Genomic DNA, 18,739 nt, shown 5'->3' with positions numbered 1-18,739 from the left:
GACAGCCTCCTTGCTAAACAGGCTGAAAAAAAAGAGATTATAACACTAAACCCACAGCAGTGGGAAAAATCTTTGAGCTCTGGGGGTAGGTTTTACACATCCTGCTGAAACTTGTGGGCAGAATGTTGGCACAGCAAGGCTTCCTTAAATCAAATTACCCCATTTCTCTGAAGGCTGAAATGACCTGGTCTGTACCCACGTGTTGCACCCACACGGGGGTGGCTGTGATCTTGGAAAAATCCCTATGGCCAAGGGAATCCTGTGGTGCCTGAGCCATTGGACCCAGGTCCCTGCAGCTGGAGGTGGCCCAGGTAACAGCGCTGGCCTGGAAAACAAATCAACCCTGTGACAGCAAAGTGAGACCTGTGCTTCTGGAAACCATGGCAACCAGAGAGGCACTTTTAAAATAAAGAAGTGCTGGGTTTCTGGCAGAGGATACAGCAGCTCCTGCAAGGAGTGAGCGTGCTGTCTTCCTGATCAAACCTGGGCCAGATTCAGCCTCTGCGCTGCTGCAGAGTGAAATCCCAGTATTGACAAGGAAGAAGCAATATCTGCTGGTGCTCAAAGGTAAATAAACATCCATTTGGCTGGATCCTGAGCTTCCTACTTAGAAAGGTGAAAGATAGAAAAAATATGGTCAAACAGGGACTGTAAAGCCTGACTGGATAGAAATTCAAGCCCCACTTTCTCCTCCCTATTTGACAGCTTTCACCTTTTTACTGAACCATAATATTAATAAACTATGTATTGTGTATTCTCATTTTCATGGGCTTTTCACTGATATGTTGACGTGCAGTTTCTCATCCTTTATATTAAAGTCTGAGCATAGCACTGGGACTTTCCCTAGAGTTAGAGCTGACAGCTTGGAGCTCTCACTCATCACATCTGAAGGCATTAATAAAAGCTATTTTACTCATGCACATGAAGTTGAATCTGGGCTTAATGGCTTTTTTTCATTCCACAAGAAGGAAAAAAAATTAAACAGCATATTCTGAAACTACTTAAATCTTAAACAAACAACTGCATATAGAAAGCCAAATGAGAAAGTTTTTACTAAAATGCACTCAAGCCTCTGAGCAGGACTTCAGACATGCAGAAATGCTATGAAGGAGTTTTCTCTGGAGCAGACTATTTGGAACGTGCAAATTGTACTGAAACACTGAGTTGCTGCATTGTTAGAAGCACTTAAAACACAAAATGGAGCAGAAACAGATTTCTTTGCTCTCTTTGTGGGTGGTAGGGAGCTTTTAAATCAATTGTTATGTAAATCTACCTCTAGATTCCTCCTAGGTTAAAAACTATTCTCCAGTCACTTAAAATCAGAGTCTCTAAAGTGGTTATTGCATGAAACTTAATTTTCCATAGATGTCAAGATGTGGTTTTGCATTTTAAAATGTAACTGGGAGCCCCATTCCCCTTTCACTAGACTTGTGGGGGACAAATGCACTGGCTCAGAGCAGTGATGGTTTGGATCTGTAAAGGGACCTGCCCCTTCTCATCACAAAGATCTTTCCAGCTTGGAGCAGCCTCCTGATTTCTCCCTTGCTCAACATCATTGCAGCAAGTTAAGTGGTGGCTGCTGCCACCACTGGCACTGGGATCCTCATGACCACCATGATTTCAGAGCTGGCTTAAACACCACTATCCTGCTTGGATTTGGCATGGAGTCATCCCAGCCTAGCAGGAAAGCAAGGCCAGTGTTCAATAATTGGAATTAATTAATGAATCATTCATTAACGCATTGAGATAACATTAAAGCAATTTTCCATGGTTAAGTAGCTTGATGATTGCCAGTGCTGTGTGATGTATGGCAAAGCATCTGTGACAGTCATATTATGAGGAAGTAGCTCCTGAAGGGCACTGAAAGGACCTGAGCATTTAATTTCTCTGCTCTGTAAAGGATCCAGACACAACTTCCAGCACTGCATTGGTCAAGCTGGCTCCACACCTTCCCTGTGCAGGCAAGAGCTTTTCTACATGGAAACCTAAACCTCACACCTGACTCTTCCTCTGCAGCAGTGTTCCTCAGTGAAGGACCCAGACCTTGAGCTACTTGGGCAGGGACTGCTGTTTGCTGGGTGTGTGAGCTCCTCCTCACCAAAGGGAGAAGGTCAGTCTGGAGCAGGGTTTCCTAGAGAAAAGTTGGGCTCATTCACAGCTTAGGTAAGTTCTGCATGAGCAGAGTTATTGGAAACTGCTGGTGAAACGACACCAGAACATGGAGGGATTTTCATGCTGGTCTGTAATACACATCCCACAGATGATGTATGGTCCTGTGACTTTTTCTAAATGAAATGGGAACCAAAATAGCCGAGTGAATTACAATTATTCCTAATGGTTCGTTTTTCTCTGTGTGCAGAATGTGTGAATGCAAACACAGCTCACACGGTGCTCTATGAATTGCACCCCCTTGCACTCAACTTCTCATCCCCCACAAGCATTTATCAGTCTAAACATTGTCCTGCAACAAATTTCTACCAGCAGGGCTATAATCTGTATCAGGGACATCCACTAAGGTTGTAAAGACATCATTAAAGCAATGGTGCTGCAGGGGGAAAGGAACAATCTCCAGAATGGTCCCAAGTTGTTTTAAGAAGCAGAAGAAAACTGTGAAAGGCAGGCAGTTAAATATCCCAATATTTCAGGACTCTAAGCCCCAGGAGAAGGCAATTTTACTTGACAAACAAGAATTAATGCAAGCAAAAATACAGCTATTGTATGTTGTTCTTTCCCACTCATTTCTGTTTTTCTTTTCCTCAGAGCCCTTGTACAGGTGGCACAGGGGATGCTTTGGGCTGGGGACTGCTGGGCACCCACTGCTGTGGTGTGAGCCCATACAGACCCATGGGATGCTGTGGGGCTGCCAAGGACTGCACAGTGATACCCTGCAAAAATGGGCAAAGTACCCTATGTATTAACTCCCACAGTGTTGGGGGGTTAGGATTTTTCCTTTTGTTTCTTTCTCTCAAGGAATTTTCTCCTATTTGTTGCTGAGACAATAATGACTGGTATTTAAGAGCAACAAAAGATATAGCCAAGGAGAAGGGGGAGAAGTGCAGCTGGCTGAGGGGCATTCTCTTGGGAAGGGCAGAGGTACCATGAGATGGAAGGGATAACTAATAACAATGCTTTCCTCAGCAGCTCCCAACGTGCACCACAAAGGCAGTCAGTGCCAAGGTGGGGAAATTGCACCCCTGAGAGCAGCGCTGCTCTGAGAGAGCACCAGGGCAAGTGTGGACTGGCATGGGCATCACCCCTTTATGTGCTCTAAAAAGACCTGAGGACTTAGGAAAATGATGTTTAAGGGCTGTGGTTTGGGATGCTGGGAAGGGGTTCCCCATCACCCAGACACCTGGAGATGCTGCTGAACTCTGCCTAAGACCCTGCTGCAATGGCCAGCCCCTGTAGGGATCCCCTGGGAGTGTACTAGAAAGGGTATCACTAATGAGTGGTGATACTTACTGTAGAAATTGGCTGTATGTAGAAATACTCACAAACCTGGAAGTGAGATAGAGAAAACATCCCAAATGCGGTATAGAAAAGGGATGGCTTTGCCCCCTCTTCATTTGACTCCCTCTTCCCTATTAAGAATGTTTTCATCAAGAAGGAAATGTGTTTTGAGATGCTTTTGCACATCAGCCAGGGACCTGAGATTTGAGGCAGCCTCCTGTATGCACTTACCAATCTTGTCACTGAGGCTGGGCTGGGGTCTGGATGCTCTCCCACAGCAGCTGGTGCAGGCTCAGTGCTTCCCTGCTAATGTGCTCCCTTGCTGCTCAGAATGCAGGCATACTTCTATAAACAGCAATAAAGCCATGTACTTAACCAATAAACCAGGCCTAGGAGCTCTGACACCCAGACATCAGAGCTGAGATAATGACTCTCCTGGAGTCTAACCTCTGCGTAGGCTGAGCTATTATGATTTCTCACTCCACAGCTATTATCCTCCATTATCCTGCCTCCATCCCACTGCTCTCTGTAGTGTGTGCTGTGTCATACAGCAGCTCCCAGGCTGTCACTGGTGTCCCTGAGTCCCCAGCACTGATCCCCTGCACATTATGGGGTTGGGGTTGTATTGATGCTTGCCAGCTTGTGGTGTTTGCTGAGTGCTGCTGCTCTTCACTCATGTTTCAGTGAGCACAGAATGGCTGTGTTTGCAGCCAGGCAAACCCAGATCTGTGGTATTTTCAGGGTCCCCCGTGGCAGGAAGGAAATGATGAATCTGACTCCATGTTCTTAGAAGGCTAATTCATTATTTTATGGTATTGTATTATATTATATTAAAGTATATATTATTATTATATTAAAGTATTATATTATATTAAATATAATATTATATTGTATTGTATTATATTATTATTGTATTATATTATATTATATCATCACTGCATCTCACCCAGAGGAGATCTTTAGCCTTGAAGCTGTTTTGAACTGATCATCGGCAGTTCAAAGTTCCCAGAAATGAAAGTGGATTTGCAGGCATGTCTGGCAATGCTGCTCATGCACTTGCTGATGCCTCAGCCACAGACAGAGGAGAAGCAGTTTCTGATGCATAGCCATTGTGCTTTTTTAATTTTCCAAGGCAGTCAGTAAAATCTGGGAAGATTTTACATCGCTTCTTTCTGCAAAGAGTACTAGATTATTGCTTTTATGCTAAAACCAACAAAAGGAATCCATTTGGATTGTTTATGAGGGGGTTACTAATGTAGTAAACCACTTGATTCATTAATAAATTCACTGTAGTGTCAATCACTTAACTGGCCAGTAAGCCAGTGATACCCACCAGGCAATGGTTAGAAACTCCAGGTGCTTTAAACACAGAAGCCATACAACTGCAAACAACAGCTGAGAGGTGACTGCTAACACCCAGGGAAGAGTTGGGTTGAAAGTTTCCATGTTGAAGACAATGTTCAATGCCTGGAAGCTGAAACTTTTGGAAGCTGTGCATTTGGACTTAAAACAAGCAGCAGTTTCTCAGCGTGATGGGAAACTAAACACTGGAAGAACGGGGTAGTCTTTAAAATTAGATCTTTCTGAATCACAAGAAAAAATGGAAAAAGTCCTTCTCAAGTGCAGGAACATACCAGTGTCACTAGACACTTGATTCATTTTTGGCCCTGAGAAGGTCAAAACAAGAGGTAAAATGAAGGGACTGAGATCTCCTGGCTGAGACTTTTTTCCTCTGGTAAACTGGGAGGCTCACAATGCAGAGCCTCCCATAAAATCTTCATCTCACCATGTTGGAGGAAAAAAGCTCAGTGCACCCAGCTCTGCCCTGCAGCAGCCTGACTCCCTGGGGAAGCTAAGTCTCTGGAAATCACTGAAATTTCAAAAAGTCATGGATGATAACCTTAATCCACAGCCAGGAGGAACCGCAGCACTGGTTTTAATGGAAGCAGAATTAGATAACCCCAGCTACTACAGCAGAGCTTCCCCAATAATTGTAACTGCAATGCAAATCTCTGTGGCACCAACCACCAGTACATTGTTAACCACTGCCACACAAGAATTCATTAAAACAGAAAACATATCCTGCAAGGGAAGAAGAACCCTTTCCCCCCAGCACAGAGCAGTAAACGAGGAGGTGAGAGTTGAAAGGACTCACCCTTGGTCTCCCTGAGCACCCCAGCAAACCAGCACAGTCTCAGCTCTGTCCCCTGCCTCAGAAAGGAGCCTGCCCCTCTCCTCAGGGCCAGGCTGGCAAAACACAAGGCACCTTATTAAAAAGGGAAGGATAGCTCCTAGCCAATAACACCTCCTATCCCTTTGTAAATGCCTGGAGGATCAGGTGTGACACTGAAGCAATTCAGATGGGAGGGGAGATAAAGAAACTCACAACTATAAGGTGCTGAGGATCAGCCAATTATACATTCAGGACTCTGTGTTAATTAGAGGCTTTTCAAGAGGAGAGTCAAAGGACTTTGCAGACACAGATGGAAACAGATTTTAACAAGCAGTGATAAGTCCCAGTGTTGGAGAGGCATGTCCAGTTCACACAGGGGAGACTCCAGCTGAGGCTGTGCTACACCAGCAGCCACCCACCACCAACCAAGTGCAAGCCAGAGGTCAGTCCAATTGGTTTTTTGGGAGAGTAATATGATATTAAAATGAATATTCATGTAGGCACTGGTAAGGGATCTTTCCCTACATAATAGATATAGCTCTTTATAAGAGCCCAAAAGCACCTGGGTCATCTGGTCACTCAGATGCTTTACCAGTGGCTCAGGAAGGAAGAATTGATTTTTTCCTAATGACTATGTGTAATGTGGCAGCTTTATGCACTGTAGGCAGAGACCATGGCTGTTTAAGAGGCTCTGATAATAGCTCACAGCTGAAGCAGGTTTCTTTCCTAGGCAGAGGGAAGTGCAGAGCAGAGACTGGAACAAGTCACAATTAATTTTCTTCTTCTTTAGATATTGCTATGGTCATCTTTCCTGCTTAAGTCAGGGAAGCTCAGAACATGCATGTGGATTTGTTTACAAGCATCAAAATGGTTCCTTTAATTGTTACACACACCTTCTGAAAAAGGGCACATGAAAGTAATTTAAGAATTAAAAAAAAAAAAATCTAAGAGACTGAGGAAGCTCTTTTAGTTTATCCCCAAATGAGCACTAACTTTGAGGTAATTCTTGCAGTTTATTGCACTAACCAAGAAAACCAGGTCATATAAAATGAAAGAGCCCATATTACCTGTGAAGCAAAAGTGTCTTCTCAGCAGAGACTTGTTCACTCTCTACTTGTCCTAGACCATTATTTCACTTCCCTGAGAAGTGCTTTGTGAGGAATACTACAGGGACCAGACATCACTTTTGGTGAACTGTACTGCATGGGGCTGTGAGTCAGAAATAAGGAGTGCAAGCCTGGAGATGTGACAGAGGTAACATCCCCCTCACCCTAAACAGCAGGGAGAGAAGCGCTCCTAAGAAGCACCAGAGGGAAAAAACTGCCCAAAAGCCACAGGCACAGAAGATGGAGTCCCAGAGGCCAACAACTGCTGCCCACCTGCCAATGCCTCAGCCCAACTTTGCCAGCAGCTTGTTTGTGCAGTGACACTTCAGCAATAAATGGATTTGATTTTTGACACAATAAACCACAGAGACCCGAGCTGGAGCTTCCAAACTCCCCTAGAGCACAAGTGTGACTGCTCCAAGTAATAAACCTTGGGAAGGCCAACCCCAGTGTGATGCTCAGGACATTGGCCCAAGGCTGAGCATGGCTACAGCACCTCCTGTAGCAGCTGGGGTCAGACTGGCTGGGTTTTGCCACACTCTGTCCCTTGGGACTCCATGCAGCACATCCAGCTCCACCAGGCAGCATTACAGGTCTTGAGGGGTTACATGTGACACTTGAGGAATCACAGCATCAGCACCCACAGGCATGAACTGGGACCTGTCTTGAAGTTAAGTCACTTATGAAAATGTAATTTTCAATATCTCATTAGGACTTCTCCCATCTGTTAAGCATCATCCCAGAGAGTTTGGTGACACTCTAAATGAAGCTGTGAAGAGATGTGTTTGTTTTAGATGTAATTGGACAGCTGTTTTATTATGAGTTAATGAACTATGATGATTAAAAAGAATTCAGTTTTAGCAAACCATGTATTAACAATTACTCTGGACTAAAATCACAGCTAAGCAAGTGCTAGACAACTTTCATGACAATCATTGGGAGCAATGATTGGATTGGAGGAGACCAGCACCATGGTTTGGTCTGAGCACCAGCAGCACCATGAAAAGCTGATCCTGAGCTGGGGAGTCCTGCATTTGTCCTTTCCACACTTTGCAGTTTAAAAGGGATCTTTGTATATGAGCTGGGCCTGGTGCCAAAGACCAGAAGCCACAAAAAGCAGCTGGTTTCCATAGGAGGTTCCCAGTTTGCATGGAGCAGTTTTTAAGCAGTGAAGTCTTTGCTCTGAGAGTTTCAGTGAAAAAGCTCTTAAGAGTTAAACGAAGACAGGTCCATATGCCACATGTGCAAATCACTTATATCTTTATGATAAAAGAAATCTGTTCCAAATCATTGTGATTTCTCGACAGCTGCCTCCTGACCTTTCTCCACTTCAGCCCTCCATTTGGCCTTCTTTTCTGCATTCACCCTTAGCAGAGTCTGATTCTTCTTGGCAGCCTGGAAACAATTTGGTGGAAATCATTGCATGCACACAATTGCCACCACTAAATTTCCCCACATCTGCACCACTTCCTTTGACACCTCACTGTAGGTTTTGATATTTTGCAGTGATAGAAGTTAATCTGTTTCCTTGTTATACCACATTTTCAGCATTTGCAGCTCTGATTAGCAGGAGAATTACACTGTAAATTGTTTACAGGTGCACTGGGACTTGCAAGTCAAACTGGAGAGGCAGCAGTGGGGTGGGATAGGGAGAAGAGTCACAGCTCATGGTGACCATGGTGGCATCCAGGCTGGGCAGGCAGGACCACAGGAGCCTCATGGCTGGCAGAACCAGCTTCCATTGACACTGTCTGAGCTATTCCATTACCTTTGGCCCAGCCTCCTGTTGATACACCATCATATAGAGCATTGCACTGCACAGGTTCATGGCAGTGTGGGTCAGGAGCAACACATTAATCAGCAGGTTGTGCTTTCCAGTGCCAGTGTCTCCTCTGGAGTAGGGGTGATACAGATCCTGTGCATGCATTGCTCATGTGTACATATTCTCAAACCTATCTGTCACCCAGGTGCTTATTTCCAAAGAACACACATAGGCCATGCATTAAATGAACCAGTTCCCCCAGAAACAATACTCACTTCTTTGCCTGAGATGATCATGGTCACACAGCCCAGCACAGTCAGTGCAATCATGATGTAGCAAACCTTTATCCTGGCCATGTTCCTTGCAGTGTCAAGGACCTCAGACCTGTGGAGGACAGAGTAGATTTTCCATTCTGCAGCAGCCTGTGTGAAATGGGATCATGGGGAGAGGGGTAATGAATGCTCAAGTCCTGCAGCTACTTCCTGTCAATGTACAATGGGGTTCAGCCTTCTCTTTCTGCAGCTGCTTAAAGGAGGACTGTAAAAATTAGCCTGTGGAGAAAAGATTTAGGTCAAAAGCCATCAGTAATAACAGGATTAAAAACTCTTGCTCTCCTGTGTTCTTTTATTGTGTGAGAGAGTGAAAGCCTGTAAAATGACAGGGACAGGAAAGTCTTTCCACTATAATAAGAAAGGGCTGACCTTTGGGTGCTGCAGGGCAGGCCATGGGGTGCAGTGCAGCACCAGGACACACTGGGGCCATGCCCCCAGAGCCAGGCAATGCCACCCTCAGGGAATTAAAGCCCACCATGGCACAGCTCTGCCAGGCAGCTGCCACCAGCCCCACCAGCCTGTGGTGGGAAGCTGACTGGGTCAGAGCACACAACTGCATTAGCCAGGAGTTTGCTTCCCAAGCAGCTGAACAGCCCCATCCATCACTGGAAAATCTCCACCACCCTCCATGAGTAATTCCTGGCATATAACCAACAATTCACGTTTGCAAGAAACTGCAGCATGGCAATGAGCCATCCCTGAAATTATATCCAGGATTTACTCACACCTGCAAGGGGAAGGACAGCTGGAGGTGAACCCAGGATGTCACAAGTCAGAAGCATTAAGATTCCAAAACTGAGTGACAATCCTCTGACAAAATATCTCAGCAAGGAGGTGGAACCACAGCCCATACATGAGGAACTCACTGCACAAGTCTGCCATCAAAGCTGTATGTAGCCCCAGCTTCTAATTAAAATTGATGCAGCATTATTAATCACTAATCAATAAAACCTAGAAAAGCATGTAAAAACCCAGATTGAATGATACCTTATCATGGTGGCTTCTGAGTTTCAAAGCCACTTGTCTTGCAAAAGATACTTCAGCTTAGTCTGAAATCTGTGATAACTAAAATAAGCAAATCCTGTTTACCTCACAGGGAATGACAAAAAGTTACAAGAGTTTCAATTATTTACAGCTATTTTTGGACACCAGCATGGGGGAGGCACTAAGCCCTGCAAGAGCACAGTTCTGGGTAATGCAGACTGGAGTCTCAATCTGTGTGTTCACAGCCAAAAAAAATCATTCTGACAGGTCCACTTACGAAATGTGCCTGGGAATGTCCTCCTCCTTTTTAAAGCGTCCTGACCATACTAGCACCTTTTTATCAAAATTTGTAGGCCTTCTTTCATTCCTGAAGGGTTCTTTACCTGTAAGAGATTTCGTACAAAGCAATGAGCTAAGCTTCAAGAAGGAAAAAGAGCTGTTGGTACAGAGGGAAAAGGATTGAAAGTTTAAAATTACACTTTTCTATTCTGTGGAAGCTAAATGTGCTTTCTAACATCAAAAAGACTCAGCAGGTGGTGTGAGGTCCTTTGTTACATTTGCAGCTTATTTAATATTACTTTCTTCCCTTTAATTTTGGTAGGTTTTAAACTAAAAATCTCTTCTAAACTTCCTGATTAAGAGGGCAAATGGTGTGAGGCTGAAGTCCTCGAGCCCACAGCAACATCTCACCCTGTGAGTATCTTGCTTTTAAATGGCCCAACCAGTGAGTTAAGCAAACTGCCAGCAGCACAAGTAGCTAACTCCTCCACAGCTTCTCCTGAAATCACTGATGGAGAGATGATGTCTGCTAAAATGCAGCCTGGTGGGAGACTGGCAGTTGTTCTCATGCAAGCTGGGTACCACATTAGTGCACTCTAATGATGATACATTACACCCCATCAGGCTACCACGGTGATGCCATTTGCATGCTGTCACCCAGAGCACAGTGAGAAAAGGACTCTGGCTCCTCTTGATGGAAACAAGCCCAATAACAAGGACAGGGGCAGACAGACCTGAAAACACAGTAAGCAAAGGCTGGCTCAAGCCCTGGCTTTTGCAGTGCACACCTGTACAAGTGGTCTTTGCAAGGCAGCTGAGACTGCTCACCCAGTATTTACATCCAGGTAGGTGCACCCAAGAAGCCACACTGTGTTTGCAGGTGTGGGGCTTGGGTTGGGAAATGTCCAATTGTGACCAGAATGAGCAGGAAGAGATGGACATGAAGATGTCTCTAACCTCAGCATCCTCATTCCCTGCCTGTTGCTGGATTGCTGGTACTCAGCTGAAAGGAAATCACTGCTGCTACAGAACAGGGCATGGAGAGAATTTCTTCCTGCCTGTGTTGAGCTGGTGAAATTATAGTAAGTGCCTTGGCCCCAGAGCAGCTCATGTATGCCAGGACTTGTAAGTGGCTGAAAAATCCCAGTTGTAAATCTTGGCCCAGGTAAATTTGGTCTCCTGCTTCTCATATTTCTCTCACAAAGTGCAGTGAGACCAGGAGAGTTACATCAGCAAGTGCCAGAATCAAATCTGCAGCAAACAGTACACTTGCTAAAAGCAGATGCTCCATCCCAAGGAAGACAAGGGCAAAGGCCCATGCTGGAGACCCCCAGCCATCCCACAGGAGCACAGCCAGGCCCATGCAGCCCAACTTTTCCTAGGGTGAGGGGTCTGCAAAGGCACAGCCAAGAAGGTGGTGGTGCAAAGAGAAACTCTGTCCATACCAGGAAGCTTGTTCATCTGGGAGCAGCCCATGCCTACTCCCTGCCTCCCAATCCAGGGCAGTGCCTGGCACAAGCACACAGAGCTGTGGCTGTAAACTGGCAAGGAGCAGAGCAGGAAGCAGAGGGGAGTAAATCCTCCACTTGCACCAGCCCTGCACACTCAGGGACAAGCACTGATCCTCTTCTGGAGACCTGGCAGCTGGGTAGGAGGAGGAACATTTATTTGTTTTAATTGGCAGATTTCCTGACATGAAGCATCAGTTGGTATTTGCTGCCATAGCAGACCAGCTACGTAATAGAAAAAGCTTTACCCCTGTGCACTGTGCTGGCCAGAGCTCTGGGTGTGCTCCCTGCCCCAGGAGACAAAGCCCTGCAGTAACTCAGCCATGGCTGAGAATCAGGCTCATTTTCTCATTTTCTCACCCTTTCCCTCCACGCTGCAGCACCACACAGTGACCAAGGCCTTTCCACCCACCTGGATCAGCCGCCTGCAAAGCCGCGTCCCGGGCGCTCTTTGCTCTGCTGCCAGCAGCCCTGGCGGGGCACAGGAGTGGCCGAGCCACCCTCTGGCTGTGCCCCAGCAGCCTCCCCAGCATCCTGCCCTGCACCACCACTGCCCCACCAGCCTGGGCAGGGGCCCAGGAGGCTGCTGCTAGGACTGACTAAAGTAAAAATAGCCCTTCCTGTCAGAAGGGAGGAGCGCGCACTTCCACCCCAGCTCACAACAGGCTTTGCTTACATCATGATGACGAGTTAAATTTATCACCTGTGATTACCAAAATGACACACCCTGGGAGCTGGGCAGGCAGAAATCACTGCTGGGGCAGCTCACACCCAGCCCTGACTCTGCCCCAGGCTCCCCATCCCAAGGAGCTGCTCAGGAGAGCAGTGGTTATTTGCATTATTTTCTCAGTCCTTACTATGGAAGAACTAAAATAAGACAGTGTGCTGTATTTCCCCAAAGACAGGCTTAGTGAGTGCTAATTATCACAGCTGGTTAAGCTGTTAGAGTTCTTAATTGTTCTCAGCTACAAAATAATCTTGCAAATCAGTTGCTTTAAACAGATTTTATGAAAAGGAGCAGTGTTTACCACATCTCAAAATAAATGTGGTTTGGTGGCAGGAAAATAAAGTTGATGTCTGTACCTATAAATGCAGTATAGGGAGTCCATCTCACATGCAGACTGCAAACTCTCCTAGCAAAGAAATGTGCTTCAGATATGCTTCAGGTTTAAAAAAGTAAACTAAGAAATTATAACAAAAATCTCAGCTGAGGTAGTATTTGTCAGTCAGTAAAATTGTCATTAAAATGTAGTGATACCTATAAAGTATTTGCCCTCCACAAAGTCTGGATAGTGCTGAATGTTTTCCATAACACCAACTGTTCTAACCAGAGAAAGAACCACAAGCAATGCTGTTTTATCACTTTGACATTTCTCTTGCATTTTGCACAAAATTTTTCCTGATGGGTCAGGAAATGGAAATGCAAAATACTTGTTTCATTTGGAGCTGTGGGGTATTTACTCTCCTTAGACATACAAGACCCTAAAGCTGATTTACAGGTAGGGAAAAAAATTCTATTCAAAAGTCAAGAAGCAGTTGCCAAAAGGAAAATTTTCAGAACTACTTAGCAATACTATCAAATGCAATATTGCAGATAATCAAAATGTGTCTAAGAGCAAGGGGAGGGACTGCAAGGGAAGATTATTGCAGGTGTGGGCAGGGATATTCTTAAGGGGCTGAAAGGATGAAAGATGTGAAACAGATGCAGCTCTGGCTCCTTAACTTCTGCCATCATTTATAGAGATGTTTGTTTTATATTTTTTGGGAACATGGAGTTAATGATACTGGGGAAAGAAGAAAATCACAGCAGTGACAAATGTGGTTTTTCCTCTTTCATGAAAGCACCGCGATGTATCCGGACACAGCACAATGTGTTCATCTTAATTCGCTTGTAATTTGGTAAAGCAAATTAGATCCATTTCCAGATTAGGAACCCATACAGAAAATAAATAGTGTTTTGAGTTTCCAGCTGCAAACACGACCTGCAAACAAGAAGAAATCAGTGGATGTGATTATGTTGAAAAAAGCAGAAGGGAAAGCTGGTAAAGTCAGAGAGAATATTTGTGTCCTGCTCAGGATTTCCCTGTGGTAAAATGGGTATGAGGGAAGATGCATTTATAGCCTGAAGTTTATGGCCAGCATGCCTGAGCATTCCCACGAGCTCCCTTCTCACCTTGTGGAAGAGCTGCTGAGTGAAACAATGGCATTGTACACCTGGACATGCCTTGGTCCCCAAGCCAGGAGGGCAGGAGGGGCTGTGGGCAGTGGGTGGGATGTGCTGCCTTGGTGCTTGGGTCACTCTGGGCCTGCCTGGCCCCACAGGGGCTCCAGCTGTGCAGAACATCCGAGCATCTTCACTCTAACAGGCACTCTCCAAAACACTCATTGCAGAAGTGACTGTTCTTTATGTCATGTCTGATTATGGACTTGAAGAGGAAAAAAAGAACATTTTTGTACTATGTCTTAATTTCTCAAAAGGGGAGAAAATTGTGGGGGTTGCAGGCCTCTGTTGCTTATCCACCTAAGGGTTGCCAATTGTTTCTTCTAGCAGACACACCAGCCAACAGCTGTATTAACCCTGTCTGCTGTGAGCAAAAAGGCACTTCAGGATTTATTATGCCAGCATTTGGAAGTGCAAGGACACAGAGGTCCTCACAAAACCACAAAGGCAGTTACTTGTTCCTGAATTTCATTTGTTTGTCTGGCACCATGAATGCTTAATGACAGGCTGAGTTTTACTGCAGTGCATGAAAGCTACAGACACCTCTGTGTGAGGAATTCCAGCTTTCCCTCCAACACTGTGGATCTCCCTCTGGCCCAGAGCAACTTGGATCCCTTTCTGAACAGCAGAGAGATGCAGAATGCTCTTGGACCAAGGCAGACTCGTGAGCAGCCTGATGAACTTTGATCTCCTTAGAGCTGTGTTGTGCCTGTCTCAGTGCATGCACATCCCCTCTGGCCAGGTTACAGCACATCCACAGGAGGCTCATCCAGTCACTCCCCACACCAAGCCATCACCCGATACCCATCAGTGACTCATTACCAAAGTGCAGCCAGTATTTCATAACCATTAAGATCACATGTAGGGAGTTGATTGAATAGGAGTAACAACTTGTTCAGAGTTCCAGAATTAGCAAAACTGGGTCTAAAGCACCATCTCCTCTGCCTTCAGCATCCTTCTGCCAGAAGGGGAGCAGGACCCCAACTCCTGAGCAAGCCCTGGACAGTACAGAAAGCACTGACCAGCTCTAGAGGCATTGCCCAGGCTTCCCCTGCCCTCACTGCAAGGGGAGGGCACAGGTCTGAAGGGTTTTGAGTCACAAAGGACCAGACTAGCTCAGACAGAGCAGAGGATGGTCTGCAGCTGTGGTGGGGCAGCTCATGACATTTCTGGTTTCTGTGTGAGAGTGATAGGGAGCTGCCACACTTGTTGCACACTGCTGCCAACACTGAAGATTTAAACTAAACAGAAAACCTCACAGGACTCCATCATGGTTCTGCATCCTCTTCACACCCCTTCTGCCAGCTCAAACTCTGCTACTTCAGCTGCCTCCACAGCAAGGACTAGCAGCCAGCCCCTAAACATACCCAAAAACCTTTGCAGGACTGGAACTGAGGGACCACAATATGAACCCAATTGTGTTTGTGAAACTCCATTGCTCTGGCTTATGGCTGACTTCATACTGCTATTCCCAGTGCTGGAATAATTAATTCTGATTATTGTTAGAATCATTGCAGCAATGAGAAACATGGATTCAGGTTCTCTTCATTTGTCCTTCTTCTGCTGCTTTCAACAGCCATAGGAATGAAAGTGTTTATTCTCCAAGAGCCCCAGGTTCCCACATATCTCTTTACATCTCCTTGTTCATTTTCATAAAAACACATTACTAATCTTTTTCCTCATACACAGAAAAGAATTCATATGAGTATTAAAAAAAAATTAAAAAGTATTACTCTGCAAAACTGTTTTCAGTGTCCTCAAAAACAAGTGGCTTACCATCAGACTCTGGTTTGCATGCCATGAAAACTTCTTACATGAGAGCTGTGATGGGGAACAGAAGATAATCTTATCTTAAAATTCTTTGCCTTCCCCCATCTAATTAAATATGCAGCAGAGCTCTATCTTGGTTCCTAGACAAGATAAACAGCAATCCTGGATGGGCTTGTGGCTTATGAAATTAGAAGTGAGTCAGGAAATATTTTTCCACGCAAGTGGATGTTCTCTAGCAGCACAATTTAACACAGCAAGAGCAAGAAATTGCTTTGAAAAGTCTCATTCACCTGCAGACTCCCAGCCCAAAGCTGTCCCTCGTCTCCAGGGAGCAGCACTCAGGGCTTCAGTTCTCTCCAGATGAGTCACCTCCTCCCCATATCAGGGATTAGTCTACCCTAAGGAAACTCAAATGCAAATCCCAAGAACTAAAAGCTCCTTAACTGTTCCTCACCATGGCCAGGTCAATCAAAGGAATAGTTACAGCATCTTACAACAAAACCAAAACTTGAGGATTTGTGAAGAGTTCTTTACACAAGCACCAGCATGGGGTTTAATCAACTCAGAACACTTGGATTCATATTTTCTGTAATCTTAAGTGTTGTCAATGAAACAAAACAATGAAGGAGTCCTTACCCTTTTCGTGTGTTAGACTTCAACTTTGCTTTAAAAAAAAATCCTCTATCCAGTTACTGAGAGATCCTGCATTTTCTGCCAATACTGTCCCTATTCCTCCAAATTTTATGGTACCCCTACCATTTGAAAAATCTTGCCTAGAAACCATAAATAACATAGTAAACCATAGTATTTGAACAAACAAACAAGTAAAACCAAGCCCAAACTCCACTGTCTCTGGTAAATCTTGCCTAATTCACACCACATGAGCCTTTTGACATCAGTTTCTTTAGAGGGAAAGGTAAGACAAGAGGGCCCATAAACCACATTGGCTGTGTTTCCTTCCATCAGTTCTGTATTTTTAGAGAAGATGCAATAGAATCTTTGTTGGACACAGGAATGCAGCTAAGAATTGCCCTAATAGGAGCCAAATCCAGTGGAGGTTATGAGTTACAGCTGGAGTCACTAATCTATGCAAGCAAACACTGTAAAGGAGCCTGGAATGGCTCTGAAGTGTCCTGGGTACAAGGTGCAGGGTTTCTAACAGCTCATGTCAGAAGGACAAAGCTCATGGCAGCAAAACAAAAGTCAGTCCTTGCTCTGGCAAAGCCCCAGTTTGACTTTTCCCAGGGTCTGGGATGATCATACGAAGGTGTTGGTCCAGCACAGGGCAAATTGGTACCTGCAGCATTTTCCCACACATGGGCTGAAAGGTGGGGCAGCCCCAAGTGCAGCTTCATCATGGGAGAGCAGCCAGATGTGAGCAGCAAAGATCACAGGACCCATGGAAAATCATCCAAAATATTTGGGGTGTTGTGATGCAATCACAGCTTTTATTACAAGGGAAAACAATGCACTGATGAGCTTTGCACCAGGTCACTGGTTCCTGGAATGGTGCACAATTGGACTGTAGAGCAAAAATGTGTGAAACCCCAGAGAAAACAAAACCATCAGAATTTTAACAGTTTACATTTTGACTCAGAGTTTAGAGAACCATTTAATTTAAATGTTTTCCACACCTGTTTCCCCAGCTGAGCCAGAGGAACACATTGACAAGGACAGATTTGCTGTTCCCTTGTCACTTAATTATTTTCTTTCATAAGAAAAATGGCATTGTCTTCAAAAACAGATGCATTTACAAAAATTTCAGTCCATTAGTCAATAGTTTAGGGGGGGAAAAAACCCTCGAATTTAAAAGGATTGAACCATTCTGTGTGGAAATTTCTTTTCCCTGCACTTAATACAAGGATGACTCAAATTTTTTTCAGCTCCTGCAGAGAAGTCATATACCACCAGTCAGGCCAATAAAGTGGCTGATATCACTAGGACCCCCTCCATTGTGGGGTTAAATTTCCCTCTCAGTGACTGGCTGAAAAGGTACATAACCAATGCAGGAGCACAGTGGGAGGCACTGCCCTGGGCACAATTTGCACCAGTAATGAACAACACAGCAACCATAACAGAGCCAAATGCCTCCTCAAATATATGAATTGTTTCTTGGCAATCCTCCTAAGGAGACCATGCTGGGTGAAACACAACCTACACATAGGATGAGATTTGCTTCCAGCAACTTTTATGTGTCCAAAGGGACCACAGGGAAACACATCTCCTGAGAGATGCTTGGGCACCCAAGTGAGCATGGGGAGGGCAGGAGTGAAAATCTCACACAAGTCTCTGCATAGCAGCCTGGGGGCTTTGGTGGAGGAGCTGTTGTCTTGTTGCCTTGTTAAACCACTGGCTGTGTCTGCCTGCACACTCAGGGGTGACTTCACTCATGCTGTGACTCCTCTGCTCCTTGTTGTGCAGTGCCTGGCACGAGGGAGCCCCAGGCAGCTCCTGCTGCTCCCATGTAGTCTGGCAAAGCAGTAATGAGGAGGAAAATGAGACACTCATCTTGAGAAGATAAATAATGACTGCAGAGGGGCAAGGAGCTGCTTAAAAATTAATTACACCCTACATAAACAGGACTTCAGTTCTTCAGCAGTAACTCAAAACTGTCCTGCATTTTTTGGACTATGCAGGTCATGGAAACACATACACAACCCATGGCAAAGAGCTGTCTTACTAAGGAGGGATTTACCCAAGAACAGAGTTTATCATGGATATATGAGATGTTTCCAGTGTGCTCCCCACATTGCATTGGCACCTCTCATTTGCTTAACTTGCAAAAAAAGTCTCTCACAGGTACAAATACCATCCTTGGAGAACTGGGGCTTCCAGAAACAAAGACAATTTGGAGAAGGAAGTAGCTGAAGTGAGGGCCTAGGAAGACTGGAAGACCCTCTGATGTTGCATCAGTGGGACAAAGAGCACTTGGTGCAAAGTCAGTCCTTTGGGTCTAAGAATGAGGATTTCTGACTGCATTTGGTGAACTCAGGATGACACCAAGCAGCCAAATGAAAAAACAGATGCAATTCTAAGATGTACAAGAAAAGTCATTCCAGTAGAGAGAAAACAGTTTTAGTATTCTCATACAAAACATCTGGAATAGCCTGCAGTACTCTGCTTGTTTAAGAGAGTTACTCAAGAAGGAAAGGAA

General features: G+C 45.0%; 1 protein-coding gene across 1 annotated transcript; it reads right to left on the bottom strand.

The window, feature by feature from the left end:
* Positions 1-7,918: 7,918 nt before the first annotated feature.
* Positions 7,919-12,127, bottom strand: LOC139597130 (protein FAM162A-like). The gene is made up of 4 exons (XM_071442124.1): positions 12,007-12,127; positions 10,085-10,190; positions 8,767-8,875; positions 7,919-8,124 (listed from the first exon to the last, which is right to left on the bottom strand). Exons 1-4 carry the CDS (start codon positions 12,125-12,127, stop codon positions 8,017-8,019), a joined length of 444 nt encoding a protein of 147 aa, XP_071298225.1. The 3' UTR covers positions 7,919-8,016.
* Between the last annotated feature and the right edge of the window lie 6,612 nt (positions 12,128-18,739).

Source organism: Agelaius tricolor, unplaced genomic scaffold (genome assembly GCF_023055355.1).
Source record: "Agelaius tricolor isolate 1412-34295 unplaced genomic scaffold, bAgeTri1.0.p SCAF_17, whole genome shotgun sequence".
NCBI classification, from domain to species: Eukaryota; Metazoa; Chordata; class Aves; order Passeriformes; family Icteridae; genus Agelaius; species Agelaius tricolor.
Note: the sequence above shows the minus strand (reverse complement) of the source record. Positions and strands in the feature narration are given on the sequence as shown.